This window comes from Coturnix japonica, chromosome 3 (genome assembly GCF_054131305.1).
Source record: "Coturnix japonica strain WE chromosome 3, WE-NBRP24, whole genome shotgun sequence".
Classification (NCBI taxonomy): Eukaryota; Metazoa; Chordata; class Aves; order Galliformes; family Phasianidae; genus Coturnix; species Coturnix japonica.
The window spans coordinates 67,243,449-67,260,548 of NC_140665.1; the positions used below are offsets into that span (position 1 = coordinate 67,243,449).

The window sequence follows — 17,100 nt, forward strand, 5'->3', positions numbered from 1 at the left end:
CTAAATGTGTGTATGTAATTCACACAGCACGGGCAGGACAACTGGGTGATCAGGTTCAGCCAGAATGTGTTCATGAAAGGCAGGTCCTGCCTGACCAACATGATCTCCTATGACTGAGTGACCATCCTGGTGGTTGAGGGAAAGGCTGTTGATGTAGTCTACCTAGTCTTCAGCAAAGTTTGTGACACTGTTTCCCACAGTTTTCTGGAGAAACTGTCAGCCTATGGCTTGGACAAGTACACTCTTTGCTGGGTAAAGAACTGGCTGGAAGGCCAGGCCCAGAGAGTGGTGGTGAATGTAGTTAAATCCAGCAGGCAATCAGTCATGAGTGATGTTCCCCAGGGTCAGTACTGGAGCCTGTTCTGTGAAATACCTTTGCTGATGACTTGGATAGCGTTATTAAATTCTCCCTTAGTAAGTTTGCAGATGATACTAAATTGGAATAGTTGGAGTAGGAAGACACTTCAGAGTGACCTGGTCAGGGTTTTTTGTGGGGCTGAGGCCCACCGGATGAGGTTCAGCATGACTAAGTGCCAGGTCCTGAACTTTGGCCACAAGCCCAGACAACACCACAGGCTTGGAAGACTGTGGAAGAAATGGACGTGGGTGTGTTGGTTGTTGCTCAGCTGAACATGAGTAAGGAGTGTGCCCAAATGGCCAAGAAGACCAATGGCAGCCTGTCTTGTATAAGAAATACCATTGCCACCAGGAGCAGGGAGGTGAGGAGACTCTTTGAGTACTTTGTTCAGTTTGGAGATCCTCACTTACAAGTAAGACATCCATTCTCTTAATGTGTCCAGAGAAGATCAGCAAAGATGGTGAGGGGTCTGGAGCACAAGTCTTATGAGGAGAGGATTGTTTAGTCTGGAGAAGAGAAGGCTCATGGAAAGCCTTACAACTCTCTAGAACTCCCTGAAAGGAAGTTGTGGCAGGGCAGACATCAGCCTCATTTCCCACCTATCAAGAAATAGGACTAGAGGGAACGGCCTCAAGTTGTGCAAGGTTGCATTCAGGTTGGATATCAGGAAAAAATCATTCTCAGAAGGAGTGGCCAGATGCTCAAACGGGCTCCCTGTGGAGGTGGTTGAGTCACTGTCTCTGGAGGCATTCAAGAAACATTTAGGGAGATGGTTTAGTGGGGAAATATTGGTGGTATGTTTGGACTGGACAATCTTCGAGATCTTTTCCAACCTTGGTGATTCTATGCTTCTTTGTTCTTCTCACATATCCTCACATATCCTATAACAGTGACTAAAACAAACTACAGTATTCTGAATATGATAACCACTTCTTTCAAGAAAAAAGAGAGAGGAGAAGCATGTCAGAATTCACTACAGGTTTTGCTAAAAGAATGTTTCTGATAGACAGCAAAAGACAGTGTTTCTATGCACAGAATCCAAACACAGAAGTGCAGTGAAGAAAAGAGAGAAGAAATCATTTTATAGGATCCTGGAAGAAACCTTGGCAGTTCAGTCTATTTATAGACAGCTGAGGCATTTCTTTCATTGTGTTTATATTATGTCCATTAAGGAAACACGCACATTAGGGAAACTCTTACTGCAATATGATCTTTAAGCAAACAAAATAGGTAGAAATGTTATATTGCTCATATCTCCCATTTCTTTCTTTCTGTATTCCTTTGTAAACATGCATAATTTAGAAATTCATCTGATATACCCAGCATATCTTGGGAACCTCATTACAACTACAATAAAGCTGTATTTTCTTCTCTTAAAGGTACATGGCACTGTTGGAGAGCCTTGGTGGATCTGGGTAGAAGACCCTACTAATGATCACATTTATCATTCAGAGTACTTCATCATTCAGAAAAAACAGGTAATGAGTTTTATTCAGAATCTCATAGCAAGACAAAAGTAAATTCAGAAAGAAATAAATTTTAAGGTTGAACAGGATTTTGTGCTACGCAGAAGCACAGCTTTCAGTTTCAGATGTTCATTTTAAGCCTGGACTTTCAGAAAGGTGTTTTCTAATTTCAGATGTCCCTTTTTTCTCCTACGCTTTTGGTGGGACAATTTTTTCCAGATGAGAAAAGGAAAGACTATAATGTTTTTACATTAAAAGATAAAGAGTTATTCTTGTTTTGAGGTAATTGGAAGCAAAATCCATTGCCAGTGGTAGGCTATTGTCTAGATGCAAATATCTTGCAAATATGCAAATATGGAGTTGCATGCAGAATTATTTCTTCATGTTAGTAATACTTATGAAAGTGAGGCAATCTGTATGATTTGTCAAGTTACTGATTTGACTGTTTGGTAATTATTTTCTATGCAATGTTTGCACTAGGTCATTACTAAAGAACCTCAACTACTGGTGTTCACTATCCCAATATTCGAACCTCTGCCTTCTCAGTATTACATTCGAGCTGTGTCTGATAGATGGTTAGGAGCAGAGGCTGTGTGTATCATAAATTTTCAACATCTGATTCTTCCAGAGAGACATCCACCCCACACAGGTATTTGAAATTTGATCATGTTCTTTCCATTCTTCTTGTTTGCATTGATTTTCCTTACAATAATGTAATAAATCTCTAACTCGTTCTTCATAATAAAAAAGATATGTTATTTCATTTTGTCATAATTGTATTATTGATACCATTTCTTCACTTCTTAAAGCTCTCTAAAATTTTAAAATCCAGCTTATTTCGACTCGGCGTTATAGCAGCTCTTCTGTTATTCTAGGTTCACCACAGGAAAATTGAAACTGACAATAAAATTATGCAAATGTGTATGTTACTACATATCTTAGTACTTGTCATTACATTTCTTGTGGACTGGTTCAAAATAATTTTAGCATGGAAGGCTGCATTATAATTGGTATTCAGGAAAGGAAAATCAGTTAAAATTTTGTAAACATGCAACTTTTCACTGCTTTTACTAACATGAGTGCATCATAGCAAGCATTGTTTCAGTACAGAACATCTAATTTCAGCTCAGCACTGCTGATCAAGTCATGGCCTTCCCATCCCCCTCCTTTTTAACACTTGGCACAGAAGCATGTGTTTGTGTTTTGCTCCTTTTTTTTCTGGATACATAAATTGCTTTGTACATTCATTGGGCCTGATGTCATTGTAAGACCTTTCCACTGTAATTACATTTGGCTCATCTAGCAGTCTGTGAAGTGACTGCCTTCAGAAAAACTCCATTCTCATACAATGTCGTCCTTTGGCATGCATAAATTCACATGTGTTTGTGAAGTGTTTAGCTATTGTTATACTGTACCTACGCTGTCTGGAAAAGCATGTGTAACCTTTTTATCTAATTGACTGATCACTGACTACTATTCAGAAGAAACAGAAAGATATTTACACATCACCAGTTAAGGAGCCTCTAGGATTTATGATAATTGATTTCAATTCCCATCTGGTTCCCACTCAGCAATGAAGTACATAGAGGCCCTGCTAGGCAGAAAACCACCTTCTTTCTCCTCAGCAGAACTCAAGAAATCAGTTTTAGTGGGAATGATAAAACAGCCATAAGGTATCAGGGAAAAGCATGTGAAGAATATTAGGCATCATTACTTCAGTAGATTTTATAACTCCCATGTTATACCTTAATGTGAAGCACCCTGGAAAAAAAAAAACGAGAACTCTAGCCACAAAAAAAAAAAAAGAAAAGAAAAAAATAGAAAGCCAACTTCAAAGCAAGCATCTGCATAGCAGAATCAGTGCAGTCTCCTTAATTTGGTAGGTTTCCAAATCCAATTTGGCTATATATGTCATCTTCCAAATTCCATAATATAATTGTTTGGATAGCAGATGCCCTCAAGATATACTGAGAATCATGTATTGACGGGCTGTTTATTTATTGAGATTATATCTTTAATTACATGTTTAAAGGATTAAATTCAGAATTTAATTGTACTCTTCTGATTTGTATTACTCCATTAAATTAGAAGTTCCAAGGAATCTTGACTCTTCCTTCTTTACTAGAAAGGTCTTTTTCATGAATCTGAAATGTGCAGACTGCTGTCTTCTTACTCCTCATTCTGTTATCATAAGATGGGTATATGCATATAATCTAGTATAGTGAGTTTAGAACTTACTACAGATGGATAAAAAGAAGCAGTTTAAGTAAAACATTGATTTATTCATGTAATTAGTTTCATAGCTGTCAAAATACTAACTATAATATTTCAAGAAATACTTGAGCTGTAAAATCAACTTTTCAAGTATTCTTCCTGAAAGTTAGCAATAGCCCAGTGTGAATTCTGTGTGACAGGAGATATTAGGTAAAGCCATTTCCAATGTTGTCATGCCCTCATGATTATTTTGTGTTTGTAGAACTTCTAGATCTTCAACCTTTGCCTGTCACAGCCTTAGGACATCCAGAATATGAAGTCCTCTACAAGTTCACGCACTTCAATCCTATCCAGACCCAGATATTTCATACACTTTATCACACAGACTGTAATGTTCTGCTTGGAGCACCTACAGGTTCTGGAAAGACTGTTGCAGCTGAATTAGCCATCTTTAGAGTTTTTAACAAGTATCCCACATCAAAGGTTTGTAAAATAGACTTCCTATAACCATTTAGTATATGTTTTCAAGTAGTCCATAAGCTTAGGAAGACTATTGGAAACTGAATTTTGCTTTCGCCAATTTGTAACTGTCTGAATAGAAAATGTATATGCTTTTACATGAAATTTATGTATTAATCAGTGTGCAATTAGTGTTAAATCTAAAAACATGCCATACCAACATACTAGTTTTCCTTTTCTGTAATTGCCTGCTTTACCTAAGTTGTTTTTGCTTAGCCTTTAATCTTCTACTAGCAGTAATTCTGTTTTAAAGCAATTAGTTACGCTCCATGTCAATATAACTATCCCCATTCCCTCTCATACTTAAATAAATAAATTGTAATTAATTACTACAAGCATATTCTCTGTTACACCTTAAAATAAACTTCCTAAAGCTCAGCATTTCTGCTTTGGGTAGTTTTGTTTTCAAAGTGAATACGTGACTGTATCTTAGACATATCGTCTTAGGTACCCACATTTTAGCTCTAAAATCTTTGGAAAATATCTCTGATTCTGAGATTTAATCAAAGAACAGCCTCTGAACTGACGTAACACACATAATGCACTTACTTGTCTTTGAAATCTTAGTATCATCACGTAATTTGTTAGTCCTGGCTCTGATAAATAAAGCTCAAGCTTATTTTCGGTTTACATATTAGACATACAAAATAGGCATTTTTTTCAAGGAATATACTTTTTCAGTTCTAATAAATCCAAAAATCTGGCTATATCTTCTAAAAAACATATGTGAATTCTTTGTGCAGCAGTTTCTTCCTCTTTAGATCTGCCTAGAGGTTCAGAATATTTCATCATAAATCTGTAAATATATCTATATGTCAAGGCATTCCACCAAGCACAGCAAGCTTCTTTGAGAACAGTATTATGTCATTTTACTCAGAGTAATCAGCTTTATAATTTAATATGTATTTTTTTAATAAGTATGTGACATATGTAGAAATCAGATAGGATATTACATGCTGGAAATTCTGATTGTTTTTGTTCTAGAATTCATGTTTTCAGGTTTTCTAGTCCTGGAGAATATGGTTTTATTTATATATTCAGTGGATTTAGATATTAAATAGTGCAACAAGTACTTCCAATTCAATAAGTTACTTTTTTGTTTCTTAATTTACTTGCTTGTTAATGGTTCAATAACCAAAGTGATGTTTTCGGATTTGTCCGTTTTAAATACTGTCCTGGCTTAGGTCATTTGAGGAACATGCCCTTTAATGCATTTGCAGATAATGACAAAATCTTGCTCGTATAAACTATTTTCATATTGGTACAATTTAATAGAAGTATCTTGCTTTTTTTTCAGGCAGTGTATATTGCACCCTTAAAAGCACTCGTTCGTGAGAGAATTGAGGACTGGAAAGTTAGGATTGAAGAAAAACTTGGTAAAAAGTATGTTTCTCCTTACCTAATCAAAGAAATGAGAAGCAAAAGAACAGTATCATTATCAAGTATGGATAAAATCTGCAGAATACTATTGAGTATTTCAAAATAGATTTTGATTGTATACAGTCCTTCACATTTCTAAAAAAAAAAAAAAAGTTAAAAAATTTTAAAACAGTAGTCATTGTGAAACCAAGATCAAAAGTGAGAAAAAGAGGTACGCTTCAATGTCTATGTATTTTCATTTACATCACTTACCAGTATATCAAATATGAAGCTAACATTTCTCTCTGCAGAGCCCTTGTTAATTGAACTTGCAATTCAAAATAAGAATTCAATGGAATCCTTATCTATCAGAGATCTCATAGAAGCTATATATGAACCATATACCAGCATTCATATATTCTTTCTTATACAGAGTGTGGAATATAGATTTGTTCATTGGCCTCATGAATTTCTTGCTGATCTTCACAGGTGTTGAAGATCAGCTCTTACTTTATGATGTATAAGAACTACCAGTCATGTTGGTGTTTTCCAAAGTTATACCTTCTTGAGTTAAAAAATATACGTATAGGATATAAGGCCTTTCATTCTCCTATATACAGCTGCTTTTGTGAGTTAAAACTCAAAGCACATCCCAGTATTCAGTAGAATTCAGTTTAAAATGATAGATCTCTAATAATGTTTGTAGAAATTGAAAGGATAATAAAGTAAAACAGCTGGAAGAATTCCACGAATATTCCTCCAAAAATGACTCCAGCATAATTTCTGCTCTACACTTGATGAAGCTTAGCCAACAAATACGGTTATGCTACAGTCCAGCCTCATTGTTCAAATCAGAGACCTACACACATCAGCAGGCAGCAACTTGGATTAGAAAGTTTCTCTGCTGTCTGTGAAAGGATGTTATGAGTCACATTTTAACATACTAATATCTCCATAGTATCTTCATTTAGAAAAATAAGCAGTATATTGTTTGGGACTCATATTCATCCTCTTCATTTTTTGTATTGTTGCAAAGGAATGATATTTGATATTTATGTGGTATTTGCTAGAAAAGTGTTGGTTTTTTTTTAGCTCAGAACAGCCTTGAAAATCTTGTTAAACGTATTGAGTCAGAAGCAATCTGATTTTGTATAATATTTGCTTCTTCTCTCTTTAAAGAATTAGTGTTTGAATGCTAAGATGTTCTGAAGCACTATGAAGCCAATTTTGTGTAGTCTGAAAAAATATCTTTCTTGATTACAGGGTTGTAGAGTTGACTGGAGATGTGACTCCTGATATGAGAGCAATTGCTCAAGCTGATCTGATTGTTACTACCCCAGAGAAGTGGGATGGTGTCAGCAGAAGCTGGCAGAACAGAAGCTATGTTCAGAAAGTTTCCATTCTCATCATAGATGAAATCCATCTGCTAGGTGAACATAATTTTCTTAGTTATTTTTTTATCGGTCGCTGCTATATTTGAAGAACTGTGCTTGTACTTTGACAGACAAATCTTTTTTCCTTTTTTTGTTTTGTTTTGTTTTCTCTCTGTTTTTCAATGCACTTTACATTTTACATTTACTAGGGGATGAGAGAGGCCCAGTACTGGAAGTCATTGTGTCTCGAACAAATTTCATCTCATCTCACACAGAGAAGCCTGTAAGAGTAGTTGGCTTATCCACTGCATTAGCAAATGCCAGAGATCTTGCTGATTGGCTAAATATTAATCAGGTACGAAAAATGTTTCAAAAGATGCATTTGTGCCTCAGAAAAGCAAAGCAGTGATTTATAAGATAATTTGAGATTAAACTTGAAAAAAATATTTCCTTGCAGATGGGTCTGTTCAACTTCCGACCTTCAGTACGTCCAGTTCCTCTAGAGGTACACATTCAGGGATTCCCTGGCCAGCATTACTGTCCTCGCATGGCTCGCATGAACAAACCTGCATTTCAGGGTAAGTGAGCTACCAGACATTTTGGCTCTTTGTGTATAAGCAAGATTCTGAGAGCTTTTCATAGTACGCTGTATTACTTGTCTGTCCTGGCATGTGTAGGAGGAATCTGCGTGTGCTAATGACCCAAAGCTATTGGTCTGAGATGTAAAGAGCACTGCACATGCAACATACAACAGTGGAATGTAGTGTATTTAGAACATAATAAAATTAGTACTAATGAAGGGAAAATAAAACATGTTTTCTATTAGTGTTTGACACCATTAAAGAAACATTTGTGTAAAAATATTTGAAATTTAGAAAGCAGTAAAACCATTCGTATCATTAATCTGCTGAGGCACTTTCATATGGACCACTGTATGTAAGCATTAAAAAACTGTAAACAGAAGTTGCAAGTCAGGCTAACCTCACATAATTCCAGTTTCAAAGCAATAACCATAAAATTCAAAATTTGTAGTGCATCCAGATATACTTCTGTTTTCAATTTTTTATTCACAACAAAACTAGCATGCAGGATAGGTTTAAGAAAAACTGTTATATTTTATTGGAACGTATTTTATTTTGGCTGCATAAGGAATATTTATTATATCGACTAAAAATAACCTCCCATATAAATTTTGTAATGTGAACTGTTGTTGATTGTGAGGTGACATTTGTGAGGTGACTTTTTAGCCGCTTTAATTATCCTTATGACAGAAGTAAAGTATTGATTGTGGACTAGAGACCAATCTTGGCAGCTCAGATTATTTACACCTCCACAAGAGCCTTGTACAAAAACACTAATGAACAATAAATCTGTCTTGGGCTGTTATGCCACACCTGTTCCAGAAGCTACAGAAATCCATTAGATGCTAGGCTTTTAAAATATATAGATATACTGGCATATATAATTGTAAGTTATAAATACACATTAATTATCCTTTTCCAATAATTTCATGGTTATATAATATAGTATTCATAAACTGAAGAATGATATGTAATATTGTACAGTATTAAATAATTTTCAGAAATAATTCATTAAAATCAGTAGAATGAGGATTACATGAGAAAACAGAAATGGATTTGCTGAGTGTGTATTCAAACTAAATACAACTGTCTATACTTCTAGTGCTTGCTGATGTTAGAAAAATGTGTAGACCTTTTCCCCCACTTGTTAACCATGATGTAGTGAAAGTTATAGCACTTCAATGTAATCCTTATTCCTGAGATCATATAAAATTGCATGAACCTGAAACTTTTGAAGCATGGGCAGAGAAAGAAAATATTTTTTAAGAAAGTCTTAAAGCGTAATTGGTTTAAATGTGTCACAGTAATTAATAAACAACATTTCTTTGTTCCACAATGTCTGCCATAAGCTATTTAAGGGTTACTCTCTGCCATCTAAACCTTTTTTCTATTTTTACTGCATTTAAATAATATTTTGCAGGCAGACATAAATTTATGTGGTCTGTAAATCAAGTTAAACAGAAAGCAAGTTTTGGGCCTTGATGGCACTTAGCCAAAGACAACATATTCTAGTAGCGTAGAAAAACATAACTTATTTATTGGGCTAAGAAAGAGAAATGCACAATCTTTGAAGTCTAGAAAGCTTGTCCAGCTTCTGTTTTTCATTTTCTTTTTTTTTTCTTTTCTAATTGTTTCTCTTAAATTTTTATATTAAAATGATCACCGAAATAGCAGGGCAAATTATCTCAGATTCAGCTGAATGGTTGTGTCGTTTTTTATTCAGAGATGGTTTATACTCAGTAGTATCTGTCTGTCAGAACAAAGTATTCATACTGTATATCAGCAGAGGTATCAGCAGAGTTTATCAGCTGTGTAGCTGTTAAAAGCAGTAGTTGTGGCTTTTGTCATTAAAGAGTTCAATTCTCAAGTTCTATTTTTCTCAACAGCAATTCGAAGCCATTCTCCAGCCAAGCCAGTTCTTATTTTTGTGTCATCCAGACGTCAAACAAGGCTTACTTCCTTAGATCTGATAGCTTTCCTAGCTACTGAGGATGATCCCAAACAGTGGCTGAAGATGGATGAAAGAGAGGTAGAATTTTATTTAGAATAATATTACCTGAATTAATTCTGATTTTCTGCTGTCTTTTTTATGTCTTTTAGAAAATAAGTTAATTTGAATACAAAGAATGTTTTCAGGGTAAATCTTGAAACAGGTGTTTCAAGTGTGTATTAAAACTAGTATTAAGGCTATTTAAACATCTTTGCAAGGTCTGAACTCTAGAAAGCAAATTGTTTTGTTTTCCCTGCTCATGTATTAGTAATGTTAGTTCCATTGTGCCATACAACTTACAACATGTGGTACAAGTCTTTAACACAAATACAAAGAATAAAAGGAGCAGGGCTATGTTCTCCCAGGTTTACAGTCGGAAAACTCTGGCATGTAGCTGTTGAGTTGGAATTTGAACCTAATTTTTCTCATTGTTTTTCTTTTCATGCAATATAATCTTTAATTAGAATCAAAGAATCATAGAACTAAATTTTCTTGTACTGTTTCTCTTAACGATTCTTTAATTTATTTAAAATGTTCAAATAATAAATACCTGTTCAATATTCTGTTTTGTTTGCATTCTACTAAATGTATACTAAGTTTTATTTAATGTTCTCAGTTCTACACCTGCTCTGAATGCAGAACTATTTATTTCCTTCTGAATTAATGGTACCGATTCCAGTACATTATTGCTTTGGAAAAAAGAAATTGTTGTTAAGATTTCCTAGATTTTGGAAGTTAGCTTTCTCTCACCTTCTGTGTGGGAATTTCTGTGTTACAACCAAAATACAGGGAAATACGTGGCTCATAAGTACCAGGTAAAACCTGAATATTCAATAATACAAGAGAAATAGATGTCTTGGCTGACAAACTGCTAGTACTAGCACGTCTTAATCTGATGCTGCTTTTCTAATTTTACAACTTCCACTTCATTTGTTTTCTTGAGTGTAACAGAAATGTTTCATGTCAAAATTATTACTGCCTAATAGAGTTTTCTAGTACCTTGAACTGGTTTGCTGTAGTAACCTCACGTATGGTTAGAATACGTGACATGCAGCTTGCTCTAGATGATTTGCATTCATCCCCGGGTCCTGTGAGCCCCCTTCCATTCCAGAAAGAACTATATTTGAAGGAAGTCTCCTCACTTATGCGTAGGAGACTTTCTAGAAAAGGGTTTTCTATTAAAAGTATTTGAATATGGGAGTTCTGGTCTTGTACCCCATCAGAGGCTAGACATTTTCATCTGTTTCAGAATATACCTCTGAAAGTTTTGAATGAGGAGCTGAAAAGGGCAAACAGACTTTGCATTTACTATCCTGATATCATTTGCATATAATTTATATTTGAATTAATAACCTGAATCGTTGGAGCATAACAAAGATGGTTACCACATTATTGAGTTCCAATTATGTAAATACAAAAGACTGAGAATTATGACTACAGTTCATATATCTTACCATTATCTTGCATAAAATAATTGTATGAAGTACCTACAAGACCAAGTGGGCATTGTTTTAGGTAATCAGGGAACCAGTTTATGGTTTTGTCTTTCAAATGATCAATGTTTGCCTGAATTTCATTTATCATTGAAGCAAGGGACAAAGCTATGGTAATGCAACGTGCACGTATTGCTTACTTCTTTGTCCAGAATAGTTTTCTATTTAAATATTGTAACTTGAAGTTGTATTAAAGTCAAGCTTGAATTAAGTGAAATAGGCAAAAATCTCTTTATTGCTATATGATTTTTTAATGTACTAGAACTAGTTAATATCTTCTGTACTGTAGACATTGCCTATCCTCAAAACTTTCTCAGATAATTCAAGTGTTTCAAGTCCATATGAGATAAAAAATCGATGAGTTAGAAAGAAGAAATTGTTATTATCTTTTAACCATTTTCAAAGCCTGGCAGTTTATGTTTGTTTTTTGTAGACCAATGTTCAATGAGGGGAACCTAGAGACAAATACCTTAACAACTGGTAGTATTTTTAACATTAATCGTGGTATGTGTTGAGATATAGGGTTTTTCATAAATGGGTGTATACAGAGTTTACAGGCTTGATGACAGGTCTTGGCACTTTTATTTTATTCATCCTTATTTGTATGATGATAATTTAGACTGATGTCAAATTCTGTCAAGAAAACATTGGTTATATTCATTTGATTGTCTAATTTATTTTGCTACATTATGCCCAAGAGTTATTCTATGCTTATGTTAGCTTCCCAGTAGGCCGGTTTCATAAGGCTACTTCAAATGTTCTAAGCAGTACTATCCATAATAACATCTGGGCAAACCATACTGAAGTAGACACAGATTCTTAGAACCACTGGAAATGTTCTCTGTTAGCCAGTATGGCATTTTTTCAGTTGTGGTAACAGATTCAGGATTTGTGGGGATTGGAGTGGGGGACAGAAGCCAGTGTTTTGCCTTTGTGATGTGTTTATCAGCTGGATCATCTTAGTTTCCTTCATTTTCTTTGTAGATCCTGTAGTTTATCATGTTTCTCTCTGCTGTGGTAGCCCCAAACAGACTTTCACTTGTGTCTCCTATTTATAGAAGCCCATCAAGTCTTCTATTCATAAAACTCAAGATTACTTCTCTTTCCAGTCCTTACTGATAATAGGCAAAGCCACCTCTTCTGCCACACAGGTTTAAGTATCAAGTTCAGATGATATTTTAATTAGTTACATTTCAAAGGACATGAACTTCTATGAAGCTTCTGGAATACATATATGTGTGTATAAATAACACACACAATCAAATTTTCATCCATTGCCAACGAAGTAGACAGAAGCATACCTGCATTGTGCAGAAATCACAGATGAATCAGTGGTCTAACAGGTATGATTGAATTATAGTTGAAAAGGAGTTTTATTCTACTTTGATCTACAGAAAATCTATATTTTCAACAATTCCATTCAGTTTTGGAGAGAATTCTTCCTAGATGTTTTCCTTGAATTTCATGTCCGACGTATGGTTTCTTGTTCATACACTTTTTCCCTCAGTACTCAACTTGTTGAAAGCTATTGAGAATGTCAGTCTTCATAAGATGAGACAGTGCTTGATAAAGCTTGTTGTTTCTAGTACTAGTTGTTTACCCAGTTCTGCTGGACTTGTTAATTCACAAAAAGTCAGATCTGTTTAATGGATTCATTTCAGATTAGTTTCAGGCCGTGCATATGATGTTCATTAAAAAAATATATACTTAAATATCTCATGCCTAGTTTAGTCTGAGCAGGGAGACCTCCAAAAAATGTGCAAAAATGTGCTTGCCTATCCTAGAGCCTTAGAGATTCATTGACTTTTTTTTTCTTTTCTTTTTTTCTTTTTTTTTTTTTTTTTTTTTTTGTAAAATACGTTGTTCATACACATTCCAAAACCCCTTTATCCCTCTTAGAATGTCTACCAACACAGAGCTTGTTTTTCACCAAAGAGTGAAGAAACAGTTGAAGATGCCGCCTTTGCCATTTTTGACTGTTTTCAAGAGTTTCAAAGGATCTTCCATAGACATCACTCTGTAAAGCTCTTCCACACTATTACTTATGAGGCACAGGTGCATCATGACAGCAGTGTGAATAGGGAGTGCATCTCAAAGAGAAGACTGTGCCTCTAAATTGAGTAATTCCTCTTTTCTTTTCATAGTTCATCCGTGTCAGTGGGCCAGCAGATGCCATTGAAAAAATAAAACCTTATGCTTACCCTGCTTTTTTGTGTAATCTTGAGATGATTTATAAATCTGCATGAGTTATAAATCTGCAATTACTAGCTAAAATTCAGACTTCGAGCTGTCAGCCAAGATTGTCATGTTCAAGCTTGTGACCCATTATTTAACTTGTTAAAAGGGACAACAGCTCAGATTATCCTTTTAAAACAAGAGTGCCACCAGCTTGTGATGGTAAGCTTGTATGCGATATATACTGCTCTACATCTGGAGCTGTCTAAAGAAGAACAAGCTCTTCTCTTTCTCCATGGTGGTGGTGGTAGATGTTGCAATCTTTGTAGAATTTCTTAGAATTAAGTTTTTAGTTCATTTATTTTTCTGTAACTTTTTAGTGCTTTTTGTTTTAAACCCAAAGCAAAAGTACAAAGTGGTATTTATTGTTTATTGTTTGAGGATATAATGCAGTTAACAGCAAACAAGCAAAGCATTTTCTAGTTTGCTTGGTTGCTTTAAAATAAATTTATTTCCTGGCCAGATATTTGGATTTTTTTCTTCTGATATTTGCACTGCAAGAGGAGAAATGTACCCACATTTGCAGCTTTAACTTTAACCACAATGATTTCTGCATTCTGCTCTGTGCATCATTTTACCATCTGCATCTAGTTAATGTTCTTTATGAGACCAAACTCCTTTAGCACAAGCATACCTGCTGTAATATTCAATAGCATCCATACCAAGCAATATTCAGCTCCCAATGAACACAAGGGCACTTGAATGAAGGGCATTCATTGACTCTGAAAGAAGGAATCAGGCTCATACTGATCTCAGGATTTTAGAGCTGTGAGTGTATAAACATGTGTGCTAATTATATGTGTATGAGTGTGTATACAGTATGTGAAAATACGCATAGACATATGCCTGAAAGCAAATTAAATTTTACCATAAAGTTATGTTTTGTATCACTGGAAAAACAAAAAAAAAAGCAACAAAAATAGAACTGTTGGAAAGGCAAAAGGTGACTTTTCCTTCTCTAACTTTTAAATCAAATAACCTGTTATCTCCATATTATTGTTCTGAAGTAGTGCTGTGCTATCAGACAGGAACAGAAGTATCTGGTCTGTGTTATGAATAAGTATATTGCTGTCTTTCTAATGAAATGTTAGCGTTAAAAGTGTATATTTTAATAATTTATTTCAAGTATTTAAACCCTTTCTTGAAAAAAATTATGTGGGGTGTTGTAAGCATTTTGCAGTGTGTTAGAGAGCTCTGGAGTACAAGAAGAAGTCAGATTTTAATTTTTTAGGATGACTTATTTTTCATGTAGTTAAAGATCAGGAAGGTACCAAGAATGATTTCTAAGTGTTACGCTCATTATAGAAGTTCAGCTTCCTTCTACAAGATGTTGTTTTTATGACACAAAAGTGTGTCATAAAAAATTAACATTTAGTTATAACAAGGAGATGTTTTTATTTCACTTAACATCTGCAGCAGATGTGAAATATGTAATTATTTTTTTTAAAAGACTCCATAACTTTCATGATTCTTTTGTTTGGCACATCTTTCTTCTATTGGGCATTTTAGACAATTGATAAGCATTATTCAGTGGCATATGGTCTGAGTCTGACGTGCTTTGAAAAGAGTACAGAGTACTAATAATGAGGATTCTGTGAAAATGGGAAAACCAGCACAACAGATATGCTTTGAGAAAGTATGGGTTTTTAGCATCTTGAAACAATATATCACACTCAAAGGGACAGAATTGGGCTGCACAATCTGTTAGCTCATTCTTGTCCAATCTGGTCTCCTCCTTTCTTTTGGAGCCAGCATTGTCATCAACTTGCTGAATTATACTCTGACTGGAATGTATTTCAGGCACAGGGTAATGTATCTACTTAAATGGAATCCTATCTTTCTACAAAAGCTTTTTAAGTATAATAAATTTTAAAAATAAAAAAAGTTCTATTAGCTTAAAGTAAATGGTTCAACAGTTTACATATGTGCAAGAACAAAGAAAATGACTACTTACTAGTCTGAGAGAAATCTAGCTTGTTCAGAGATTAGAATATACAAGATTGAAATAGACTATTTTTCTATAATAAATATTTTGCAATACCGTATTGTGCAGTAAATATTTCTTGGTTTTCAAAGCTTTTTAGTAAAAAGGTGAAACCCTAGTCAAAGTGATGCTACAGGAGAGCGCAGAAGGGGGGGATTTTTATGTTCATCAGGAGATTTGTAAAAAGAGCATAAGCATCTCTGTATGGGCCCAATCCTGCCTGTGTTGGAGCCCAGCCCTCCTTGCAATAGGTTCCCCGAATCAGTGTGTTCACGGTGTTCTGTGTTGTTGGTTTGTTTGTTTGTTGTGTGTGTTTGTTTTATGTCAGTAGGATGTACTTTCCTTATTTTTAAAATATGTTTTCTGTAATTCTTTTACCTTTTTCTTTCCCCCCCCCCCCAAAAAAGAGCAAATGAAGTTGTTACGCTGTAGAAACATTTGACTTGTTTTATAGTCGTGATGGTGTGTCTGTTTCTCCTTAATGAAACTATTAATTACACCAGCATTTCTTAATTAAATATATATATATATATTATTGTTTTAAAAGGATAAGATTCTTAAAACTAAATTGATGTAAAAGTGAGTTATGTTTTTAAATAAACTGTCATGAGAATTTTAAGCCTTGGATTGTGCCTATGGGTAAAATAGTTGTGTTTATTACACTGATTTATGTGAAAGTAAGAGGTCAGCTAAAAATGACTAGGATTCCCTGCTGCTAAAATGACAGGATAGTAGTACATGCGCCAGCTCTCCTGCTAAGGGTTTTTTAGTTTTCTTGTGGTAAATTACACTGCTTCGCAGGTATGACTAACAGCACCACAGGCCACTGCTGTAATACAAGTCAGAGGGAAAAAAAAGACAACCACTGCTGATTGTAAAAGCAAGAACATCTTTGAATAAATTCCCAACTGTGTGAATTTAGGATGTTATATGCTGGAAGCTACATGACAAAAAGGTTTAGCTCAGGTTCTGTGCTGAAATAAACTAACTCTGTAAAACTGCTTATGCTGTAGGAGTGGTCTAATTGCTTATAGATGAATCCAAATCAGCTAATTGGATCATGGTATTTTCTAGAGAAAAAGGGATTTTATTCATTATTTTCCCAATATCAAGTTCTGCTTACATGAATAATGAGATGAATGTCATTGTAACTGATTTGTTCCCTTACTTTAAAGATGTGATTGTCATAAGGTGATGATTCTTTCTGGGGAGGATAAAAATTTAATTTTTAAATCAATTTAATTTTTAAAAGCTATTCAATATCTTTTGTCAATTTTTAAGCACAGAGATTAAGTAAATTATAAATGAGTTTATGTTTCCATGTCTTTTCCTGATATTTCCTGGTGCTGTTTTCCACTTTTTATCTGATTTCTTCGTCTCTGAAATGTATACATAAAACTCTTATTTCTCAGTGTCTATCTAAGCACTATGCTAATACTACTTCATAAGTCTGTGTGGGGGAATGGGAGGGGAGGAGGGAGAGAGAAGAGCTTTAATACAATTGAATATATGGTTACTCATATAGCTG

The 17,100-nt window shown here is 34.7% G+C and overlaps 1 protein-coding gene across 2 annotated transcripts in view; it reads left to right on the forward strand.

Moving 5' to 3' along the window:
• The window catches only part of ASCC3 (activating signal cointegrator 1 complex subunit 3), a 247,440-nt gene that overhangs the window by 173,569 nt on the left and 56,771 nt on the right, over positions 1-17,100 (forward strand). For both annotated transcript variants that reach the window (XM_015858848.2, XM_015858850.2), the window contains exons 23-30: positions 1,738-1,836; positions 2,305-2,473; positions 4,301-4,521; positions 5,855-5,940; positions 7,180-7,346; positions 7,499-7,644; positions 7,747-7,867; positions 9,757-9,899. In XM_015858848.2, coding sequence (XP_015714334.1) covers positions 1,738-1,836; positions 2,305-2,473; positions 4,301-4,521; positions 5,855-5,940; positions 7,180-7,346; positions 7,499-7,644; positions 7,747-7,867; positions 9,757-9,899 — 1,152 coding nt within the window. The remainder of the gene's footprint in view (positions 1-1,737; positions 1,837-2,304; positions 2,474-4,300; positions 4,522-5,854; positions 5,941-7,179; positions 7,347-7,498; positions 7,645-7,746; positions 7,868-9,756; positions 9,900-17,100) is intronic.